This window comes from Poeciliopsis prolifica, unplaced genomic scaffold (genome assembly GCF_027474105.1).
Source record: "Poeciliopsis prolifica strain line A6 unplaced genomic scaffold, Auburn_PproV2 SCAFFOLD058, whole genome shotgun sequence".
Taxonomy (NCBI): domain Eukaryota; kingdom Metazoa; phylum Chordata; class Actinopteri; order Cyprinodontiformes; family Poeciliidae; genus Poeciliopsis; species Poeciliopsis prolifica.
Genome location: NW_026562433.1, coordinates 127,508 through 150,490, shown reverse-complemented (window position 1 = coordinate 150,490; position 22,983 = coordinate 127,508). Strand labels below are relative to the sequence as shown.

The 22,983-nt window shown below is 40.1% G+C and overlaps 2 protein-coding genes across 3 annotated transcripts in view; both read right to left on the bottom strand.

Moving 5' to 3' along the window:
- Positions 1–9,177, bottom strand: part of LOC129379403 (phosphofurin acidic cluster sorting protein 1-like) — a 60,233-nt gene extending 51,056 nt beyond the window's left edge. For both annotated transcript variants that reach the window (XM_055060173.1, XM_055060175.1), the window contains exon 1: positions 8,581–9,177. In XM_055060173.1, coding sequence (XP_054916148.1) covers positions 8,581–8,735 — 155 coding nt within the window. In that variant the 5' untranslated portion in view covers positions 8,736–9,177. The remainder of the gene's footprint in view (positions 1–8,580) is intronic.
- A 2,681-nt stretch (positions 9,178–11,858) lies between these two features.
- Positions 11,859–22,439, bottom strand: sf3b2 (splicing factor 3b, subunit 2). The gene is made up of 21 exons (XM_055060325.1): positions 22,287–22,439; positions 21,838–21,884; positions 21,632–21,679; positions 21,053–21,286; positions 20,841–20,910; positions 20,289–20,389; positions 19,891–19,999; positions 18,599–18,693; positions 18,275–18,520; positions 18,056–18,181; positions 17,884–17,964; positions 17,488–17,715; positions 17,252–17,401; positions 16,876–16,965; positions 15,697–15,804; positions 15,471–15,578; positions 14,345–14,487; positions 13,808–13,909; positions 12,676–12,775; positions 12,363–12,548; positions 11,859–12,263 (listed from the first exon to the last, which is right to left on the bottom strand). Exons 1-21 carry the CDS (start codon positions 22,414–22,416, stop codon positions 12,192–12,194), a joined length of 2,574 nt encoding a protein of 857 aa, XP_054916300.1. The 5' UTR covers positions 22,417–22,439; the 3' UTR covers positions 11,859–12,191.
- Between the last annotated feature and the right edge of the window lie 544 nt (positions 22,440–22,983).

Genomic DNA, 22,983 nt, shown 5'->3' with positions numbered 1-22,983 from the left:
ACAGCATAAAAACAACTCTGCTAAATTACATTCTCCGCTCCTTTTTTTTTTTTTAAACTCTGTGGACAAGAAACAAAAACCATCCATAAAGCCAAACAACCTCTGTTGGAGTCCAGCTGGTTTCTTACACTCAGAGGTTGTCAAAATGTCCCTTTTTGCTCAGAGTTTACATTAAAGATCCAGTAATTTATTGCAACTTGGAAAAAAAATGTCATAGGGTTTTGAGTATTCTCTAGCCTAAACTCAAAAATCCAATATTCTTTTGATCATTAAATGCACCTTGTGCAAGCGCCATCAGGCCATACTTACAACATTAACATTGTAACGTTAATGTGACATTAACGTTGCTTTCCACATTAATAACGACTATAAGATGATCAAGACAGTTGAAAATGTCAACTCTATAATGAGGAGGAAATCACAAATATAGAACGCTGTTCTTATATTATTCTTGCATGTAGCAAGAATAAAAGACATTCCTCAGTTTTAAAGTCATTCTTATAAAAAAAAAAAAAAACACTGAAATTCTTTGTCATGGATGAAACCTAGCTGAAATTTTACCAAGATGCCCAAGACCTGGTGGGGTTTTATCTAGTCACACACATACTGCTGCAAGTTGACAGTCAGCTTGTGTACGATGGCTGGATGGACAGACGGATGGATGAGGGTAAAATCCGCTGAACGTTTCCACTCACTAAAAATAACACTGAAAACAAGCAGAAAAACATGACAATAACAGAGACCCACTGCTTATGCTTTGCAAGTATAACAGCGAAAACAACAAACATAACTTGGTTATATCTATAGATTATAAAAAAGAAACAGCCTGAGCAATCTCTCCACATAAAATACATTTAATTACTGAAAAATGTGATGGCATAAATAATGTTAGAAGGAACAGAAATGGTATTTCTGTTGCCAAATAATTCAAATTCAGTAAAATATTATACTAATGACAATATAAAGCTCAAAAAGTGGATTTCACATTATACTACCCCTTCACATTATAACACATCATTATAATTTTGATGTAACACCCTGTTCTTGCTTAAGGCAGCGCCACTGGATTTCCATAGAAGTCCATGACTCCAGCAGAGAAACCCAACACTGTATTTTTTATCTCTCTGGATCTGAGAGCAAAGAATGAGAGAGGAATGTAAAGACACGAAGCGAAGTTGTTCTTCCGAGTCAAGAGTGTAGTGGTTGAGCCCCATTGGGCTATAAAACCACTCTGACTAGAATTTTTTTTTTCCCCTCACCTTTCTCTCCTGTTTGTGCAAATGATGCAGCAAAAAACAAAACAAAAAATGTCCAAATACAGCACCTGTTTGAACAGGCACCTCTGCTGTGTGTACCATTTTTCTGATTTAATCTGAACTGACTTCGCCACCTTTAACATTTCTAGAGAGGACCATGAAAGAGCTCTCATTTGGGAGACCCTGCACAGAGAAGCATACCAGTAGAACCCTTTAGTGTGTGATGGCAGGGTTTAAAACGACAGGCAGTTGACAGGCATCTGTGAATGTTTTCACACCCGTCCGTTTAGGATTGCTGGAGACAATTTGCTTTCTGGAGAAGCAGCATTCAGCTTCTATGCGCCACAAATCTGGAACAAACTTCCAGGAAACTGCAAAACGCCTGAAACACTGAGTTTCTGCAAATCAAAGCTAATAACCCATCTGATACAGCTGCTTTTGAGTCGGAGCAGGTGGAGAAACATCAATATATTTTATGTGTATTTGCTTGATGATGGCTTTTGACAAAAAGTAATGTTCATTGCTCATTTCATAACATGCTTTTATGGTGCAAAGCACTTCGAAATGTGCTAGACACAGAAACTTGACTTTTACTGGTTATACTGGTTATATGTTTCCACTGCAACATATTTATAACTGAAGGGACAGATGAACTCCTCCAGGCAAGGGATAAACAGATAATAAATGTCAATAATGTTCTCCAATGAATATCAAGTTTTCCCAAGGACTGATTTTGAAAGGTTGTAAATAAAAACAGTAGAAGACAGACTGAGGAGAATATTTTATGTGCTGTAACACTTCAGGCTAAGGCAGACAGCAAAACTCAGAACTCGGTTGAGTACACGAACGAGCAGAAATGAGGCAAGTGGCACAGCAAGCGCTTCTTAATGATCAACCCTCTCTGAGCGAGTATGAGTGTGTGTGTGGTGTGTGTGTGTGTGTGTGTGTGTGTGTGTGTGTGTGTGTGTGTGTGTGTGTGTGTGTGTGTGTCTCTATATTCTTGCATAAATGCAACAGCCTGCTGGTGCTCTTCCCATCTCTTTCCATTTGTGTGCACACACTGAAGCCCGTGTTTTTGGGGGTAATGCAATGCTGACACTCGAGAAGCGGTGCGTGACCGCCAGCTATTGTGTGGCAGAGCAATTACTGCAAACCAGTCAAACAAATGCACGATGTATAATTCAGAACATCCTGCATTACAGCACAGCGTTTCCTCACGCCAGCAGTATTCCTTACCAGAGCTCTGGGCTCATTTTCAAAGCGTTCAACGGTGATGTCTTAAGTCGAAGGCTTTCGGCTTACCCTAACTATTAGAACTACTGGTGTTACTAGGCACAAATGTAAGAATTCAAACATAACTTCTTTTTTTAAATGAACAAGCTAAAATAGCAACACATTCTCTACAAAAATTCAAAAACAGTAGCATAAGAAAGGTAATGAGATCAATTGGAAAAGGTCTTAGTCTTTGGGAACCAGCGAACCGAAGCGAGAGCCGTAATCCACAACTGGAGAAAAACATTCAGCAGTGGTGAATCTTCCTCCCAACAGAGGCTGGTTAACCAAAATTATTCTGAGAGCACATTGGTAGTTCCACCAGTCGGTCACATGACCACCCAGAACATCATCTCCCAGCGCAGCAGACCTCACTAGCCTCTATTAAGGTCAGTGTTAAAGATCTAGCAATAAGACAGAGAGACTGGGTAAAAATGGCATCCGAGGCCAAAACCGCTGCCGACCAAAAATAACTTACAGGCCCGTCTCCCGTTTGCCTAATAACATCTTGTTGAGTCCCAAGACTTGGGGGAAACTGTTCTGTTGATTCACAAGACAAAAGTGGAACTTGTAGGAAGGTGTGTGTCATGTTACATCAGACCTAAAACTAACAGAGCATTTCAGATTTAGCAATCATACAGAAAGTCAAACATAGTGTTGGTTTTGTGACTGTCTGAATCCTAAAGACTGAAGAAATTGGTGGAGTCATGAATTTTGCTCTTCAAAAAAAATGAAATCATAACTTTAAAACTGCCTTTTGTACACAGTCAGGCTATCTTTATCTAAAACTGTAAGTTGCTTGGTGATACGAGACATTTAAAGCAAATACAGAAGAAATCTATGGGGGAGTAAATACTGTCCCAGCACTCTACATTCAATCCCCAAGGTGCGTGAACAGAGTGTATCCAAGAAACCTTGCTCCATTTGTGTCATAACCAGTCTTACTTTTGCAGTGATATGTTGGGTCAGACTGCCAAGCTCATGTAGTATTAGGTAACACACCTTTAACAGCAGACACTCGGATAATGTGTCATCAAATTCTTGGTCGCACATGTATTTTTTTTTTAAATGCTGACAAACTTCTTCATAAAGAAGATTGAACTAAGTTGCTTCCTTGTTCTTTAAATATACCCAAAGTTAGCTGGTTCATTTCTTCTATCAGATCCCAGTCTGAAAGGGTTGAACCACTGATTCCAATATCTGAGGAGGTATGGGCCAGTGTGAGACCCATGACATAAATAAAAGAAGGTTTCACTGCAAATGTAGTATAATAAATCTGCTTATCTCTAATTAATACAATAAAACAACAATTATTCAATCTGATGATGGAAAATATTAATAGTAAATCTACATCTGAAGTTCCCTATGCGCATAGGCCTATTTACTGTTCTGCTCTTCATAGAGGAACACTGGGAGTGTATGGCATTAGCAGAATAAATTAACAGGCCTTCTGTTCAGCTGGACACCATGCAGTCGGCTACCTGACAGACATATTCGCTGTAGCGTTTGAAAACATTTTCATCTTAACAGTGAAGGGGAGATGCTGCTGCTGTAGTTTTTCCACCATGAATGTCTGTGTTTATTTTTCTTAGACCAGAAATATTTCCTAACAGCTGAATTTATCCTTCTTGTAAATGACTGTCTTTCAGTCGGATGACAGGAAGTGTGTAGCAACATTATAGCTGAAGGCGCCTTACCGTATTGAATGTTTTAAACGGACAGAAAAAAAACAAACATGTTTCTTTATTCTAATAAGGCAAGAAATAAATGTGTAAATTAGCAACTGTCCTTCCTTTTTATCAGAAATGCAAAATTCTTGTCTAATTGGCCACCGAATGGTTGAACAAAACAAAGTTTCAGTTTTCATCTCTGGATTTAATTCGCAGGAATCTTCCTTCAGCTTTGTTTTTCTTGTTGTTGTTCCACAGAAACCGTTTTTGAAGCTGGACGGTGATGAGTTCTGCTCCTGGGTTCATTCCTGACATACCCGATGCAGAGCATCAGCACAACGTAGCAGAGCTAAAGTAAACGCTGTTGGATTCAGGAATCCGAACCATGTGGCAGCAACTGCTACAGTCGACATTCTGCCTGGCAGGAAGCACATCCGAAAAACTGCTAATCTTTGCTCTCTCTATATATTTGTGAGGTGAAGCATCAAACTGGGGAGCAGAGTTTCTCTGCTCATCCCTTGGATTATTTGGCTGCAGAGAATTCGCCGCCTGAGGTGAGGGACGCGAACCAATGAGCTGAGTAAGGAAGACGGATGCCAAGCACTACTCGATGCGTGCGAGAGTGCGTGATTGTGACACTGCAGAATGGAAAAGCAGACACCAAGAAGAAGAATCGCCAATCGCTTCTCTAAAACTTAAAGAATGAAGCCAGAGAAGCAATCCCCTCTGCTGTTTTTGGGAGACAGAAAAAAAACAGGTTGGGACTTCTGATCAGGGAAATGACCTCGGATGGAGATGCGTTGTAATAATCGTTTCTAGATCACCTGCAAAACAAACACTGGAGGTTTGCTCATTCTTTGTGGAATGATGATATTATCTCCCGCTGTGAGATATTTCCTGTTGATTTGATAAAAGGAAAAAAAATAAATAAATAAAAAAATAAAACCAAAACAACAAAAGGAAAACAGTTATGTGTAGATACTTTTTTTGCTGGTTCTTTTCCCCCAGTTTCTTTTAGGAGTGTGGATTTTGAGGAGGCAGCTGAATACATGTTTGTGCCTGTGAGGGAAATTTCAGCCTACAGCACAGCGTAAACAACATACCAAGTGGCATTTTGGGTAGGCAGGAAGAGGTTTGAGCAACAACACCTCGACCGAATAGGAGGGGAGCTGTCAGTATTCGCTGCAGCAGCAAAGATGAAGCGACAAGAAAGTTAAAATGCTTACAGAAATCTATCACAACATCTGATTTGGATGCACGTTATTTCAATGCTGGCAGCAATGTTTCTGTAGCTGTTTCTGCAGCCTATGTCTGTGAGAAATCCTATTTAAATGCAGATGACAGAGACTGCTTCTCCTCCCGTCCCTGTCTCCATTTCTCTCCAAACTCCATTTTCTTTTTCTTTTTCCTGACTGAGTCGCTGCGTAGCTGCAACCACAGCCGAATCAAAGTTATTTGACGGACCGTGGCGACTGCAGGGAAAAGCTCCCAAAGAAAACACAACATTTTGTAATCCAGTTTTAGGGCACAACATATTCCAAGCCAGCTGTTTTCATTTGCACATCTACTTAAAGGATAAACTGTCTACAAAAAGAAAATAGGTGAGGAACTATGTGTTTAAGATGCACATAGAATGATGCATGAGTTATTCACGTGTAGAACACGGACAAACACACACGCATTTTGCTAAAAAGCAAAAACACACCCTAGAGGATGTGTCTCAAACACACTTAATGGTTCAAAGCAAGCTAGAAAAGCAACATTAACGAGTCAACATTACCCTTTAGGGTGATAATGAATGCGGTGCATTTAAATGCCATTGGTATTCCCACTTGACTTTCACTTCACTCCAATCACCTAAACATCAGTGCCTGCCTCCACATGTGGAGGCACCACTGAAAAAGGAACATTTTATAAAGGAAGTATGTGCTTGTGGAAGTTTGAAGACCTGGTTTACAGCAATAAGTTATCTGGACAATTTTGAACTTGCCCAGACAATCAGAAACTCAAACATCCAATCTCTATCACCCATCAGTAAAGTCACTGCAGCTAAAAGTTAACAGGCCGCACTGAGAGCAACACTGGGTTTTTTGTTTTTGTTTTATGTGGAAGTTGGTTCTGGGGGAAGAAAACCAACAATGCAAGACCGACGTTTAAAATTAGTAATGCTAACCGCACTAACTGCTACTGTCAGATGCTTAAAAGCCGTAAAATGTCAACTCCACTATTATTTTACCTTTGTTGTCAAGTTGTAAAACTTCCCTTTTACAGAATCTGCTCTCTCTCACACACACAGTGTGACGTCGCCTCCTCTTTTTGTGTAAACAATAAATGACAGGAAGAACAGAAACAAACATTTCCAGTGATGTTCATTAAAAATGCAAAGATCTGCCTCTTCCTAACCAATAATGACTTCTGGGTTTGTGACTAGGGAAGATCCACAAATTGTTTTGATCCATCACCGACTGAGTCGTAAAAAATAAAGAAAAGTGACCAAATGTTGTGGTTATGTCTTACCGTAAATCCAAAAGACTTAAAACAACAATAAAAAAAAAAAACTACTGAAAATAAGCATACCAGAAAGGCTGTTGTAATAAGACATAAAGCAATTAATTGAATGATAAATTAAAACGGGCTTCATAATTTTAATTTGCTTGATTGTTTTTCTCATGCCTCTTCTTCCACCAAGAACTGGACAACAAAGTCTTCAGTCTGGTCTCAACTAGCTCATTTGCAAAAGAGCCATTTTGTTTTGAGACTTCAGTATCTATTTTATTTTTGTTTCAGTTATGTTGTTAATTTACTTGGGAAACTTCCATTTTTCTCTGTTCACTCACTCCTTCCACTAAAACTGACCTTCAGTTCGGTGTGTTGATCTCATCTCGCCCCCTTTTTGAAGGACAGCTTTGTTCACAGACTTCATTATTCACTTTATTTGTTGTTGTTTGTTTATTTACTTTGGATATGAACTTAAAGTTTATTGATTTTTGAGAATGTAGTCCTGCATTATTACAGCATTACCATTATATTACTTGAAAATGGTCTCAAAACAACATTATCGTTAATCGCAATAACTTCTGGGACAATTTATCGTCCAGCAGATACCAAGAGATACGTATTGGAGTACATTCTGCTCTATGGCATGTTGATGAAATGAAAATACTAGAATTTTACATTCAGTGTGATGAATTTAACTAAAACAAAACACTGTTTTCATCAGCTCATAAAGGAAAAACTGGCCAATTCCTACCTCTGCCCTGTTCTCAAAGTAATACACAAAAATTAGATTGGTGATCAGTGCTTCATTAGTATAGATTTTGACAAATCTATAGATAATTTATGACGAGTTTGTATGTGCATTAAAGCTTGAAGTTGACATTAAATCCATAACCATCTGTCCACCAACAGCACAGCAGCATTTCGATTACACGGCACCCCAGACCTTGAATTAAATCCCAATTTGTGGTGCAAGGCTATCGATGAGGCGTTGTGAATATGGGTCAAACCACAGAGCATCAATCTAATGCATCTTTTTACAGCTCACACAAAAAAGTGCAAAAGCAGAAGATTTCCATTGAGAGACGGACGCTGGACCACGTTCCCTCAAACAAAGCAACCTCATTCAGACTGTTGTCTGGGAGTGAGCTTAGGTGGGAGAAGGTGTCTCGTCTTCCAGTGTGACCTTGCTGCATTGCCCTTATGGTCACACACACACACCCACACCCACTCACAAAAATCAAATAGAGCCACTGCTGCCTATAATCACCATGTGGTAGAAGGGCAGACAATCTGTTGAAAACATGCCATCTCAAATAATTTTAGCTCTTCTTTGTTTACCACAAGCCACCAGTCTGTGTTCCAGCTGTGTATTTACTGCCTCTAAACAGTTGCACAGCGAAGAAGTGTTCATTTCTTTTGTGTCTGCAGGGATCAAACGTGTGGTAAACTGAAGAGTGGCTTAGGAAAAAAAAACCGTTGCAGCTGCCCCCACTGCACAATCATATTGAGATAAAAGATAGGCAGGAAACATGCCTGTTCGTGTTATCTTTAGCCACGAGGCTGTAAATGCTACCGGGCATGTGATTATTATTATTTTTATTTTACAGAAGAATCGGTGGTCGCCAGGTACATTAAAAAAGTGCAGGAGTGGTTTCCTTTTAATTTGAGCCGAAAGGTTAACTCTACAAACAGCAACAGCCATAAATCCAAAAATGTGGCTCTCTACACTAAACAACCCCTGGTGTGTTTGCGTATTTGCGACCCTCCAGTGTAAACACAGTCTGGCTCATTTCCCATTCACAGCCAGCGCAGAAAACGACAAGTCATTGCTCGGCTTTCGGTCCCCACCACCACCTCCACCCGCCGCCCCATTTTTCGCATACCTCGGCACGCAGCTGGGCGAGGACCGGTCGACCTCCCAGGTGGCGTAGAGGTTCATATGGACGGGCCGGTTGGAGGTGATGCTGACCGGCTTGGAGGGCTGCATGTGCGGCGAAGGGACGCCCCCAGTCCGCGGGAGCCCTCCTCGCTCCGACATCCTGGAGGCTGAAAAATGGGGGCTCTTTCAGTCGTGTGTAACGATAGCGGTGGGGTAGCCACCCGAATGAGTCCTCCTTCGTGAGAGCGTCGGTCCTTCCTTCCTTCCTTCGCGGGGTCCTCAAAACGATTCAACCTCCAACTGCAGCGGACGGGTCAACGCTCGCGAGCGCTAACGGAAAGTTGCTCCGTGTGGCGCTGATCAACGGCAAACCGTGTGAAACATGCCCGACGGTTGGCCGAGTTTGTGCCCGAGAGCGGGGAGAGCGAAAGCCTTGCCGTCCCCGTCCTCGCTGAAACTTCGCGGCGGCTCCGTGTGCGCTCTGCTCCGGGTGTTTTTCGTCGGTGCAGGAAGCGGAAATTTGTGTCGGTGAAGTCGCAGAGTGAGCAGAAACCAAGAGGAACAACGCCTCTTCAGTCAGGGGAAGGAACGCGGCTCTCAGAGCACGAGACCCACTACAGAGGAACTGACCAATAGAAAGCCTCCATGGTGTTATTGTCTGACTAAACTACCCGCCCCATCTACATACATACATACATACATATAATATCCCTTTGTATTTGTATTTTATGTTATTAAAGGTAAGCCACAAGAAAAAGAATCACTTTAGCACTTTCCTTTTGATCAGTATGGGGAAACAGTTCTACTGTAGGCCTTAATTGCTCACTTGCTTTAGTGTTGCTGGGAAGATTCCCATTAGTCACACAGTTAGCTCGAAGTAAGAGGTGCAAAACAGGTTAGTTGAAGAAGTCTTGTGCTTGCAGGTCATTTCAAAGTTGTGTTGTAGTTTCCTATTGGCTATGAGATATGACATTAAGACATGAAGGGAATTCCATACTTGTGGACAGATAGGGGAAATTTTAGCTTGGCTCTTACTGATCAATTAACATAAAAGAAACAAAACAACAACAAAAAAAAAACATCTCACACTGCTTCTTGTTTGCCCCAGAATGACCTGCTCAGCCCCGTGCAGCTTTAAAATCAGGTGCAGCAGTTCAGCCCTCAGGTGACAAAGGCGTGGCTCTGACTACAGCCTCGGAATCTGATTATGAATCAGAAGGTGACCTAATGACAACGTCGCAGGCTTCGTCACATGTGGCCGTCTGCCATCGGCTCAGCAGATTATCACAGCTGTGATCAGAGAGCTTACATCAGCCTCCTATGTGTTCCTGGATGCAGTCATAATGAAGGCCTGACAACCAGATGCTGCATATTTAAACACCCAAAACAATATAAAGGAAGATGATTGCAAATTGTTAAACATCTACTCTAGATGTATTATTTATTAGCATAACAATGTAAAGATCAATTGCGATTCCCCTCCCCCCCAAATGACCCATTATGTGTTGTTTGGTTAAGTGTGCAGTTCATTCATTTTGATGTGTTTTGCATAAATGGCACTACTTCACATGTATCAAGTATTTCTTTTTTACTCACTGGTTTGTCAACCACCTTCAGTTCTGCGTAAACTCCGTCATGCACTGTCGACTCCTTCAGATGGACTTTATGCTGCTTTTTGTTTTAAATAATATTTCTTGTGCTTCTTGAGAAGCATTTTGTCTGTAAAACTCAGTAAAAATATCACCCATAGGGCCAGTAAGAATAATTTTATATTTATTTTTGTCACATGGTGATGACAAAGTTCTGGGTCAGGTCCATGCATTAGACATGTAATTTAAAAAAAAAAATGTTGCAACTCGGAGCCTGCACCTTAGCATTTCCAAACATTACTTGTCGTATTAATATACATAAGCTTGAGGAATAATTTCTTTGTAAAAATGGGAAAAATTCAAACCTCTGTTTTCCCACTTCTTGGGAATCCCACTTAATCCAGGTAAATTCACCTGTTTTGAGTTTTGCTCAGTGAACAATGCGCAAGTCTTTTGATTTAGGTGAAAGCGACATGAATGAGCTTAAGCACATTCTTCCCACTGCTCCTTTTAACATGCTTTTCTCACTCCCAGAAGTGGCTGCCACTGATAAACAGATTAGACTCAAGCAGATTAAAACATGGTCACGGGATAATCCTGGGCCAAATTATATGCAGCGCTTCAGATCTGCACAGTCATCAAGTGAAAGTACACAGACAGTCAAAATACATCTTTGCTGTGTCTTTAGTCAGCAAAAAATATTCACTTAAAAAAATAGATCAAAAGTCATGCAGTTGCAATATGTAGACTTCATTCTAGGGACGATCGTATTGGATGAGATGGTTAGATTTCTTTTGGTGTTTGTGCAAATAATGCACCAACAAAATTTGAATTTCAGTGAAAAAAATCTGAAACAGGCACCTTTCAAGTGCACTAAGTGACATTTCACAGCTCCAATCCCTGTAACAGCGACGGCAGCTGACGCAGTTATAGTTATAATCCATCAGCTACACTGTATGGCACTATGGGGAAATGTCGCAGCCCATTTCAGGAAGGTACAACGCGCGTGTTTCCGAGCAAGGCTGAAGCTCTGCGTGTGTGCACTTGCACCAGTGACCGAGTCAACATGTAGCTGCTCCACTTATGTAGGTCACTGTGCTTCCCAGGCCGGGGCACGTGACCGCCAAGTTCAGAGTACTCTGCTGCCACCAGGCGGAGGGAGCAAACACTGCATGCAGCTTGTGGTGACTCTTGACTTTCAGATGCTGTTTTTCATAGCGATTCCACGAGAGCCCTAAAAAATGTATTAATCTGTTATCGGATGATTAGGTATTATGTTAGAGATGAACAATTATTGTATTTGCTCCCCTTACAGATTTGGCCTTATTTTCCCTTCATAGAAACCATAGGAGCTTCAGGTAAATGGTTATAATCGCAACACTCAGCTACAACAAACCTAATAAGCAAACTTTAGGTTCTTATTGAGATATTGAAGTTGCTTTGAATATTAACATTAAGTCCCTTCTCCCCATACAGTGTAAGTTCTTTAAAAACTATTGTAAATCATTTTAAAAAAGACAAGTTATCCGTTTTCAAACGGTTATGTAACGTGTGTCTATAAATTGTATTCAGTTGGATTGAGGGTATAAATATGAAAAAAAAAAAAGATTAAAAATAAGGATGGTAAAGGTTGAAGAGTTCTTGGCTAAACATACAAAATATATCCCAAAAGTGACGATTAGTGAAATGTCGATGTTTGTGACATCACATCATTTATTTACAAAAAAAAAAGAAAAAAAACTGAAGGAAAAAACAAACCAAAATGGTGGAAAAATAGCCCAATAGACATAAAAAGTACAAGTTAAACAGGAAATGCACATGACACGAATTACATGACATGTTGCCAGACGACGTTGTTGATGCATACTTCTTAAGAAAAGGGGAACGAAAAGCCGGTACTGATCTAAACAGTTGATTGGTGCTGTTGTGTACATCCTCTGACACTGAAACCGGATCACGTCTCTCTCCGTTTCACATCCTGCCGCGGCCGGCTCAGTGCAGTGCGGTGCCTGCTCTTGGCCTTTCTCTAGAACTTGAACTCTTTGTACTTCTTGGCACCGCCTCGTGTGTCCTGCGGCTGGGCCTTCCGCTTCTTTTGCTGTTTAGAAACAAAAAGAGGTGAGAGGCGGAAGCGGGGGGCTATTAATCAAAGTCCACCATGATGTAAAAATAAATAAAATAAAAACAGTTTATGGACCTTTTGCTTGGCGGCGTGCTCGGCCACCATGTCGCTGAAGTCCTCCTTCTCCACCTGGGCCTGCTGCTCTCTGACATGCTCCTCGTATTTCTGAGTCATGGCCATCGGGTCGAGCTCCAACTCTTCAGGGGCCAGAGCCACCTCCACACCCTGCGACTCCTGCCCTCCACCGGTTTTGCGTCCAACCTGGAAGCGACAGAAAGTAAGATTTGTTTTTTTTTTTCCCCATAAAGAAAATGACATAAGATGAATTTCTCAACCAAATAAGGCGGGAGGACATTTAGATTTTGTTCTGAAATCCATGGCGTCTCACCCCCTGCATGTCGTAGATGTGCGTCGAGGCCATCATGGCCGCTCCTACAGCCCCAGTTCGTCTCTCTGGTAGAACGGTGAAAAGCTGTGGTGTCTCGTTTCTACAAAACAAAACAGGTTTTTGACTTATTGCTGTGACTTGCAAAAATATTCAACTCTCTTAAAACTTCCCTCCCCTACGTCATGGTATAGTCACATACTAGGATACATTTAAGAGATGTTTTGTATTCTCCCAACTCTTTTTTGGGGCAGGGGGAGAATGCAAAAGCAAGCCACACTTTTCAGAATCTCAGTTATAAAAAAACAAACATTTTACTTACATTCTAACAAAACGAATCACTTTATGCAGACATTAAAATATATGCAAAATGCAATAAAGTTTGTGGTTACGACGTGTTAGAAAACTAACACTAAACACTGTTGATGGCAGTGTTATGCTGTGGGAACGCTTTGCTTCACAAATATGCGCTACTTTTATGTTGGTCTATCAATAAAGAACATTGAAGTTTCTGGTTTTGCAATACAGTTCAAGGTATATGAATACCTTTGTAAGGCACTGTAGTAACTAATTCCATTTGACAATTTAAAAAATATTTTCTTAAAAATATTCTATTTTTATTTGGTGAATACAAAAATGCTTTTAGAAGATTTAGCGCTACATCAAACAGTGCAATGGAAAAAGATGAATCAGCTGCTGATGTGACTAATGTATAACAAGTCATTTCAGTGAACAAAAAAAACGTATTGAAAAATGATTATTTGCAATGTGAATTGTCAAAATAGTACATACATGAAGGCAGCACAGAGTGATCTAGCAGCTAGGAGTTTTAATGCAGAAAGACGGTGATGCCATCCAGTATTTATTTTAAGTCACGTTATTCCTTTAGTGTTCATTACAAGTCAACATTATTGCATATTGCACTTTATGGTAATATTGTTCAGCCCTATTAATTCCCAGTAATTCCCAAAGAGCCAGTTTATTCTTTAGTTTGGGACACTTTAAAAACCAGGCAGTGAAACATTGTTTGCCTTGAGCAAGTCGACATTACCACTGGAAATGCATTCATGAAAACAAATAAATAAATGAAAAAGGTGACACGAAATTAAAACAGCAGCGTAGCAGTGACACTCACCCGTCCATGGCTTCCTCAATCTTCTTCTTCCTCAGCTCGATCAGCTCTGGAGTCTCCATGCCGGCTGGTACTGAGGAGATGCCTCCGGGAGTGATTAAGCCACTGGAACGCACAAAACCAGACAAACGGATTAGCTCGGTGTATCCGTCTACAGGACAGTGGGGTTTTTTATGCTGGGATTAACCAAAGAAATATCAGAAACTCCTCCGGATAAACAATAAAGCCACAGGTCATTTATTTAGGCGGTGAAATCTGCTTGTTATTTGTTAGCTAAACTCTGTGATGAAGACAGTTAAGAGAAACAAAAAAATCTGGCTTCGAATTTTACAGCCTGCTGTTAAGAATCATCTAAAATGTCAAAATTGAGCAACAGAAAAATAAAAACATGTTGTTTCAGTGCTTTAACACTCCCAGGCTTCAGAATTTCATCCCAAGAAATAATGAAGCGCATATTTATATCTGAAATCCCCTTAAGCGTCCTCGAGAATCAGGCGTTCGTACTTTGCCAAAACTTGATTCAATTTGCATGCTGAGTACCTGTCTGCTGGTGTGAAGAATCCGGTTTCATCTGGCTTCTCTTCGTCGCTCTCCTCTTCCTCTTCCTCCTCCGACGACTCCTCATCCGAAGGCTCCAGCTCCCCCCACGGTGTGCGGTCCACCTCTTCCTCCTCCGCCTTAGCCTGGACGCAAAAAAATAATAATAAATCACACTTGCATGTTAGGGTGTGCATGAAATTTTCAACAAAAACTGCAAATATGATATATGCAGTAAAGAACTGCTGAGGTAAACATGTTCATATATTTAAATTTAAACATTGAGCCCTCAGGCAGTAATTTATCACTCTTTTCCGTAAAGGACAAAAATCTCAAATTCTTGAAAAAAAGAAGAAGAAAAAAACCCAATTGGAACATCTCAAAATTAATTCAGAACAAATGCCTTAAGTCTGATTACTTGATGCCACAGTTAACAAAAACGAGAATAGAACAAATGGCTGGATGGATTAAAAAAAACAGTCTACTATGTAAGAAATTCATCTAAATACACTCTTTTGGGCATTCATAGTTTGTGTGTAATATCTCATTTAAAGTTCACTACTCTTTTAACTCTAAGGAAATCAATCTTCACTTTAATTTTCCCTTTGATTTTTATTAGTATTGGTTAAACTAATCATGAAAAATTATCAAGATTTTAACCTATAGAATGCTAATTTGATTAGTGACACTAATGTCTAAATTACAATACATATTTTCCATATATTAAGTGATTGCTAGTTTTTTCCCCCTATTTTTTAATAATTCTTGATACTTAAAAAATATGATCCTTTTTTGTAGCATCTGATTTTGAAATCAGATGCTACAAAAATATTTATATGTAAATAATACTGTTGATCAAAGTCTGTTATAAACCTTTTGTTTGAATTGGGAATACTTTCAAAAGGGTTTCTTTGACTAAAATGAACATAATGACACCACAGGGTTAGGATGTAAAACAACAAGATTCTACAAAGGCAGCTGTAAATAGATTTTGTTCTTAATTACTTTGTAATGTGAAAATTTCTGCTCCATTTTGGAGTAGGTTATTCTTTAACTAGGGTATAAGAAAATGAAGCAGAGCAGATGAATGTGTGTTTCTCCGGTTCGGCCTGCGTTGTGTAGCTCTGACCTGGAAATCTGTTGCGTTGGTCCCAAACACGTCGCCGTACAGAGGTTTGCCCATCTCGTCCACAGGAGGCTTCCCCCACCCACCGGCGTGGTAACCGAATGTGCAGTTCTGAAACATAAGACACACAGCACACATCAGTAACCACAAGCATTTTTTTTTTTGTATTCTTGCATTATAAAGCCTTATATTTTGACCAAAAATGTTGAGCATCAGGCATGTTTCTCACCTCTGGGATTGGGGAGTTGAGTCCGGGGATCTTGAGGTTGGGGTAGGAGGGAGGGGGTCCGTACCTCTGCATGGCGATCAACCAGGGAGGCGGCACCTTGTGAGCGTTCTGGCAATAAACGGGCAAAGACAACAAATCATCACAGAGGAACGCGCGTTTGCTCAGTCAACAGTCAAAACAGGCTCTCTGTTTGCCGGACCCGCTGAAGGGGATAAAAATATGAAGCGATAATCATTTTCACCGTTGTACGGCGCTGGCTATAAAATTAGCCACGCGAGTAAATATTTACTGGGCTTTATTAACAGTTATCTTGCGATGTTCCTCGTTGGTGTGAACACGTCGTGCCGCGTCTGGGAGAAACAACGTGCATTCTTACCGCCTGCACATTAATTAGAGCGGCAAACAGACAGAATGACACATAAACACAACAGTGTGTCACATCTAATAAGTGTTACGCTTCTCCTCTACCACCACTTAATTATGAAAATCCTTTGTAAATTTTGTTGCATTACTACAACAAGCTTCAACGCGTCTTAATTGGGATTTTCCCTTCGAATCCCTAGAATAATAAGAAAGTTGAACACATCAACCGCGTGAAATGTTCATCAAGTCAGAGTTGAGAGAAAGATGGATAGAGTGACAGTTGCACCCAAAATTATGCACACAGAAGTAGATTTAAGGTAAACATTTACTTTACCAGCAGGTTTCTGCTGTCAGGAAGTAATAATAACGTTCAGATTTTTGCTTAAGCAGCATCCCAAACTGAACATAAAAGAAAATCTGTGGAGGGAGCTAACCTGAAACGATTAATCGACTTAATTGCGATTAATCGGCTCTATTGTGATTAATCGAAGATTGAAATAATTGTCAACTAATTTAGTAATCAATTAATCGTTAACCAGTTACTCGGCAACAGCAGTAATTAAACCAAAAATATACATGTTTTGTATTTAAGATGAAAACCCTTCTTTGTCTGTAAATCTGTTCTGCCCAGAACTCCTCAAATAGCATTTTTAGCTTCACCCCGATTGAAATTATGTAAAAGAAATCTCCCATTAAGCACCTTACATCGTTTTAAATACTTCTAAGAGATGCATGTCTTATTTCCTATCAAATTGTGCAAAATAATTCAAACTCGTGCTGATCTCTACGTTTTTGCTGTAACGTTTCTGTGCTTACAGGTCCAACTGGCATGCCCAGAGCAATCCGCAACTCATCTGACAAATCTCCTGGCTTTTTCTCTTTCAGGCGGGTTTCAAACTCTTTACCCTAAAAAACACAAATAAGAAAAACACAATTAGTAGCAATTACCGGCCCAACATAGTGACAAATATAAACAAGAAAAAGCCAACTTTAAACCTGACAACCATTCAAATTTCTAAATGCTGCTGCTTAGTTTAATTGTTTCTTTTAAAATAAAAATTCCACATCTCCAACATTCCAGTGTTTTTTCATATGGTCTCTATAGTCAATAGAAATAAAATACAATCAGCCGAAAGAAAAACGCCCCGTCCTGGAATCAGTTCCTCCCTGAAGGAAGAAAACTGTGTTGTACCTCGTAGTAAAGGTCTCCATGGATGGTGAGTTTAGGTTTGATTTGCCATTTGAAGAAAGCATCGTGGAGCTTCTGGTAGTCGATGTCAATCTTCCCCATCTTGGGTCGAACCTTCTCTCTCATTTTGGTTTTCATGGATTTGGCGTCCTCCTAAATGGACGAAACATTAACGCCGTTAACAACTCAACGCATCCTCAGCTAAATCCTTTCTCCAAGAGTGCTGAAGGGCCACCCACCTTCTCCTGCAGGGCTTCTCTCATCTCCTGGATTCCTGTCCTCCGGATGAACTCCGGCAGCTCGAACGGAGGCTTCTCGATACCTCTCTTTCCCTGCAGGTACTTTCTTTTGAAGCACCAGTGGCGCGGCACTGGCACCGTGTTCCTGGTGGCCTTTAAGTGGACCAGCAGCTTGGGCTCCTGGGCCGTCACATCATGCATCTCCACCACGTCTGGACGGGCCACCAACTGTGGAAAGCATCAGGAAAACCAACAGAGATAAACGTAGGATCATTTTATTCCTACAAGTAATAAAATGACCCCACAAAACAGGGATGAAAGTGTTCAAGCAGACGTCTAGTGTTTAGATTCAAGTCGCAGTTGTTATGAGTTCATTTAAAAACAGTTGTGACTCACCTGTTTGAGTTCAGCCACTGTCAGCCTGTTCATCCTCCTCAGCTTCTTCTTGGATAGTTTTGGTACATCTGGTTTGGCTTCCTGCAGGTGAAACATGGTACAGATGTTCAAAACAAGCTAAAAAATGTAAACTAAAAATCAAATAAATCACTTTTCCGCCAATGGACAGCACCTCATCGCTGTCGTCGCTGTCCTTCCTCTCTAATTCGAAGCCTTTTTTCCGCAACATGCCCACCACCTCCTGCTTTTCGGCCTTCTCTGGCTCCTTTTCCTTCTCCTTCTTCACGTCGTCAGTGAGCTACGTATAAGGAGAGAGATGACAGCTGTTATATAAATTAACATTAAAAGGTAATTCAACTTCTAGTCTAAATTATGAAGCTATTGCAGTCACCTTAAACGCTTCGAAGATCCTCTTGAAGAAGATGAAGTTTGGGTCATAGATCTCCGGCTCTTCAGTGACGTACTCGATCTCCACCTCTGGGTCTTTTCCTTTGTCTTTATCTTTGTCCTTCTCTTTCTCCTTCTCGCCGCCTTCCTTCTTCTGCTGCTGCTGCTGCTGATGTTCAGCTTGCTCCTTCTTTTCCAGCGCTCGCTTCTTCTTGCTCTTCTTTTTACGGTTCCTGCGTTTGCGGTTTTTCTAGTGAAAAGATTTATTTTGTAAAATTTCAAAAAAATGCTATTCAGAAGAGTAGATTGTGAAGGTTAAAAGACTCACATCTTTTTTAGACATCTGGCCATCGTCTTCCGTTTCAGACATCGCTTGAGCGGAGGAGTTGTCGGCATCCATCTCTCCATAATTGTCATCTTCCTCTGGAGCAACAGAGGGTATAGGATGACATTTAGATATTTTTAAAAAAGTTATGTATTCAAATGTTTCAAACCACATTAAATGTTGCCATAACTCCTAAATCCAACCAGGTTGTGGTGTAGTCTTTTCTTTATTTATGTATCTCCACCATGTATTTAGAGAACATAATTACTGAGAAAATATATAGATTTGTAATCAGGACTTGCTCATCTACCAGCAAGATTACAGCTTTCAATGCCTTCATTAAAAACAAACTCTCCAGATTTAATTGTTAATGTGACACACAGAAATATAATCCAGATTCAGCCACAATAACGTTTCATATGACAGATTAGACATAATATAAAGTTGTAATAGGAGAATAAAATAATTTGAGAATAAAGTTGAAATACAGAAATAGTCGTGTTACGAAAATGTAATAATATTATGACTTTATTCTTCATTATTACCGTAAAAAGATAGTCTCAAAAAACTACGATTTTGTTATTGCAACATTACAACTTTGTTCTTGCAATATTACGACTTATTCTTAAAAAAAAAATTTCTTAATACAGCCCTAATACTGTTGTACTTTGAATGCGTCACATCTTAGTTTTAGACAAATTATCCCTTTTGTTTTGAAATGTTTTGTAAAAATAAAAATGAAGGAACAAACATCCATCTGCTCAAGCATCATCATCATCATCCTAACCAACCAGCTTCCCTCAAACGCAGAAACAGCAACACAAGAGATTCTTTAGATCAAACAATCTATTCTCACCACGCAACCAACATCCATCCCAACTAAGGTTGCAATCATTTAATAGTTTAGTTTATTATCTATTACATAATTTCTGGATTCATCAATTAAGCAGATGAACCGGTGCTTTCTTCGTCTGTTGAAAATTTCTTCCATGATGGCAGAACAAAATGATTTCTAAATAATCCAAGGGTATGAATAATTTTTGAGCTTAACTGTAAATGTGGTCTGATCGGCTCAGAAGAGAACTTGATACTAGGCTTGAACAGTCACGGAAAAATCCAGAATCCGATGTATCGGACTTCCTTCAATGACCCAGATGTAGAAGAGTTGGATCCCAGATTTAAAAGATTTGAGCTGTAGCCACCAAGCCAATTATCCAGAAGGAATATCCGGCAAAAAGGATAAGAAAATCTCTTTAATCAGCGTTTCTCTTTCAGTAGCAGATAGCTGTGCTGACCTGGTGCGTCAGTGAGCTGCTCCTGTCTGATCTCCTTCAGCTGGAGGATCTTCTCCAGGACCTGGGGGATTTTAGGCCCGCCGACACTTATTTCCTCATTCTGCCAGGGCTGGAAGGGTTGAGATTCAGAGACTTTAATCAAGATAAAGATAAATCACAGACTCCACTTTCAAGCCAAATGAAAAGAGAAGTTTTTAGTTTTGATAACTTTTAGTGTAAAAAAAAGTAGTAATTTAAAGAAGAGGATATATAAAAATTAGCATCCAATAAAAAAAAAAAAAATCTAAAGGAATGCCTTTTTAGCAAACAAAGGATTCATTTAGACCCACACTTGATATAAAAGCTTTTGAATGTGTTGTAAAAAAAAAACCTCATAGAGGAGGACAAGATGTGTTTACCTCCTTGTTATCTTCTCCTGGAGGAGGTGGCACCCTCTGCTTCTGCGGGGGCAGCATGGTGACACCAGGAGGAAGTGGACCTCGAGGATCCAAGACTGAAACTTCACACAGAAATCACAAGGAAACATTCAAACACGATCATTTCTTTCTGGACTTTGAGACGGCGTCTTACAAAACTATGCACACCTCAAAATGTATTTTTTTTATTTTAACCTAAATAGGGACATTTTATGTCAAACAGTTTCATTGGAATTTTTTTAAAAGTGCAAAATTGAGAAATGGAAGAAACATTAGACCAGATTTTTTATCTTTTATTAACACAATTTTTTTCTTTTTTACAGAGACACATTTCACTGCATCGCAGCAATATTTGGGAGGTATGTCTATTAGCTATGCACAAGATAAGACAAAAATGTTTTGCTATTCTTTTGAAAATAACTCAATCTCCCTCAAACTGGACAGGGAGCATCTGTAAACACACATTTTTCAAATCTTTACACAGATTCCCAACTGGAAGCAATTTTTATTTAACTAAAAAGGTTTGAAACAAACCTGTGGGCAGGGATCTCGTCTGCATCTTGACCATCTCCTGCTGCCGCTCCTGCTCCAACATCACTGCAGCCTGACACCGGACGAGAGAAAAACAGAGAGAGGAAAAACAGCAAATGAAGAAGTGCACGTGATCGTAGCAGATTTGAAACGGTTACATCATGTCTGGTGTTCTGAAAGGTTCCAGTGGGCTACAAACGGTCGGTAAAGTTCACCTGCTGCTTGGCCCGTTCCTCCTGCTGTAGAACCATGGCTGCTCTCTGCTGAGCCATCTTCAGCTGGTCGTCCTGGGACAGGCCCGGAGGCGGCAGGGGAGCGTGCTCCATGCCCATGGGGATGCCGGGCGGACGGGGGGCTCCAGGGGGCATCATGGGCAGAGGCTGGAGCATGCTCATGCCTGGAGGCATTGGTGGCATGGGCATGGGGGGCATGGGTGGAATCGCAGACATCTGAAAGGAGGAAAGATAGGGAAAATTAGAAAAATGCATTTATTATATAGAAGCTGCTTGATTATTTTTAAAATATGGCTTTTTTTTAAAAGTAGATAAGCAGCCCTGTAACTGAAAATGCTAAACAGGCCTGAAGCGATTAATCAAATGAATTATGGTCAATATCAGACCAAACTGTGTTTTACAGTGAACAGATAGTCAGTTAACAGGATGTACACAAAGACAAAATCATTGCTGTCAAATCCTGGATATTTTGAACATGTAGCACGTTTCCAACCCATCATAGCCAAATAAATGAACCATCACATTCCCTCATAATGCCTCTGTGACCTGTGAAGGACTCACCTGAGAGGCCATTTTGTCATCATTTGGTTTTGTAAGGATGATTCCAGTCTGCAGATTCAAACAAGCACAGCAAATAACTTATTTGTCATTGGTTATTTGACACCAAATGACTAAATGAAGAGGAGAATTTAAATTTGTGTTGCAACAAACCCCACAAAACAACTAGAGGCCATTATTTCTTGTTTATAGATTGATGGTTTGCTCACCTGGATCATGTAACCTTTCAGCCTGTCAATGAGCTCCTCCCGAGGACCTGGACGAGAGAAAATATATATTAATCTTAACATTATCCACCAGATAACGTTTATGTTACGAAGAAATAAATAATCATGACAAAAACCGCGTGACTAATCCATTCAACAGCTACTCCTGAAAGTTAGCAAATGCGCAAAAATTAAGGTAGATGCTTCACTAAAAACTATCATGTTGGCTCATCTTGTACATTAACCATCCCAAATTGGGTCGGGAAAATTATATATACGCTAACTACTGCGAATAATGCGTTCGAGTTGATGTAAACACTCCACAGGCCCGGAGGAAGCCCTCCTCAACGGCAGCACGGCGTCTCAGCCGTGCTCGCTGCGGCCAGCAACTGGCTAGCCAGAAATTAGCTAAACACGCTTCCGATAAAGCTCTATCTCCGCGTCTTTCTCACCCATGTTCGGTGCTCCGAGCTCGGCCAGCTTGGCCTGGAGGTCCGGGTTGCTCCATGTATTCAAAGCCGCGATGGCATTCCCCAATTCAGACGGGAGAGCCTCCGCGACCGGTGTTCCGTCGGATGCCATGTTGAGCTTCTCTCAATGGAACAACGGCGGCAGCTGAGATAACGCGAGAACTCGAGAGAAGCTCGCTGGGACGTGGAGTTCGGAAACGATGGGTGACGTATAATCTCAAGCCTCTAGATGTCAGTGTGGCGATGACATGCGCATACTTTCAGCTTCAGATTTTTAAGCAAACACTTTCGGGTATCCATTTTTGATTTGTTTTATACCTGGAATGTTTGTTGCTGAAAATTTCACATCCAGAAACATTTATTATTATTATTATTATTATTATTATTATTATTATTATTATTATTATTATTATTATTATTATTATTATTATTATTATTATTATTATTATTATTATTATTATTATTATTATCATCCATTTGCTTTTACTTAGGCTTATTGTAGGCCACTTATTTGGGTGGTACATACCAGAAAACAACAGAAAAGCAACTAATAATAAAATAAAATAAAAAAAAGTAGAAACAAAATAGGGGTTGTTTACAAATATCAAAATGGGTTTATTTCGCAGTGTTTTATCTATTCATACAGTCGACTGCCTTATTTTCAATAAAACAAACAGAA

What these genes read in the sequence shown, in the direction of transcription:
- sf3b2 (XM_055060325.1), bottom strand. Translation starts at nt 22,416, where the DNA reads ATGGCATCCGACGGAACACCGGTCGCGGAGGCTCTCCCGTCTGAATTG. An exon ending in ATGACAAAATGGCCTCTCAG is followed by an intron (nt 21,287 to 21,631) that starts GTGAGTCCTTCA and finishes TCCTCCTTTCAG; the next exon opens with ATGTCTGCGATTCCACCCAT. An exon ending in ATTGAGGAAGCCATGGACGG is followed by an intron (nt 12,776 to 13,807) that starts GTGAGTGTCACT and finishes TTTGTTTTGTAG; the next exon opens with AAACGAGACACCACAGCTTT.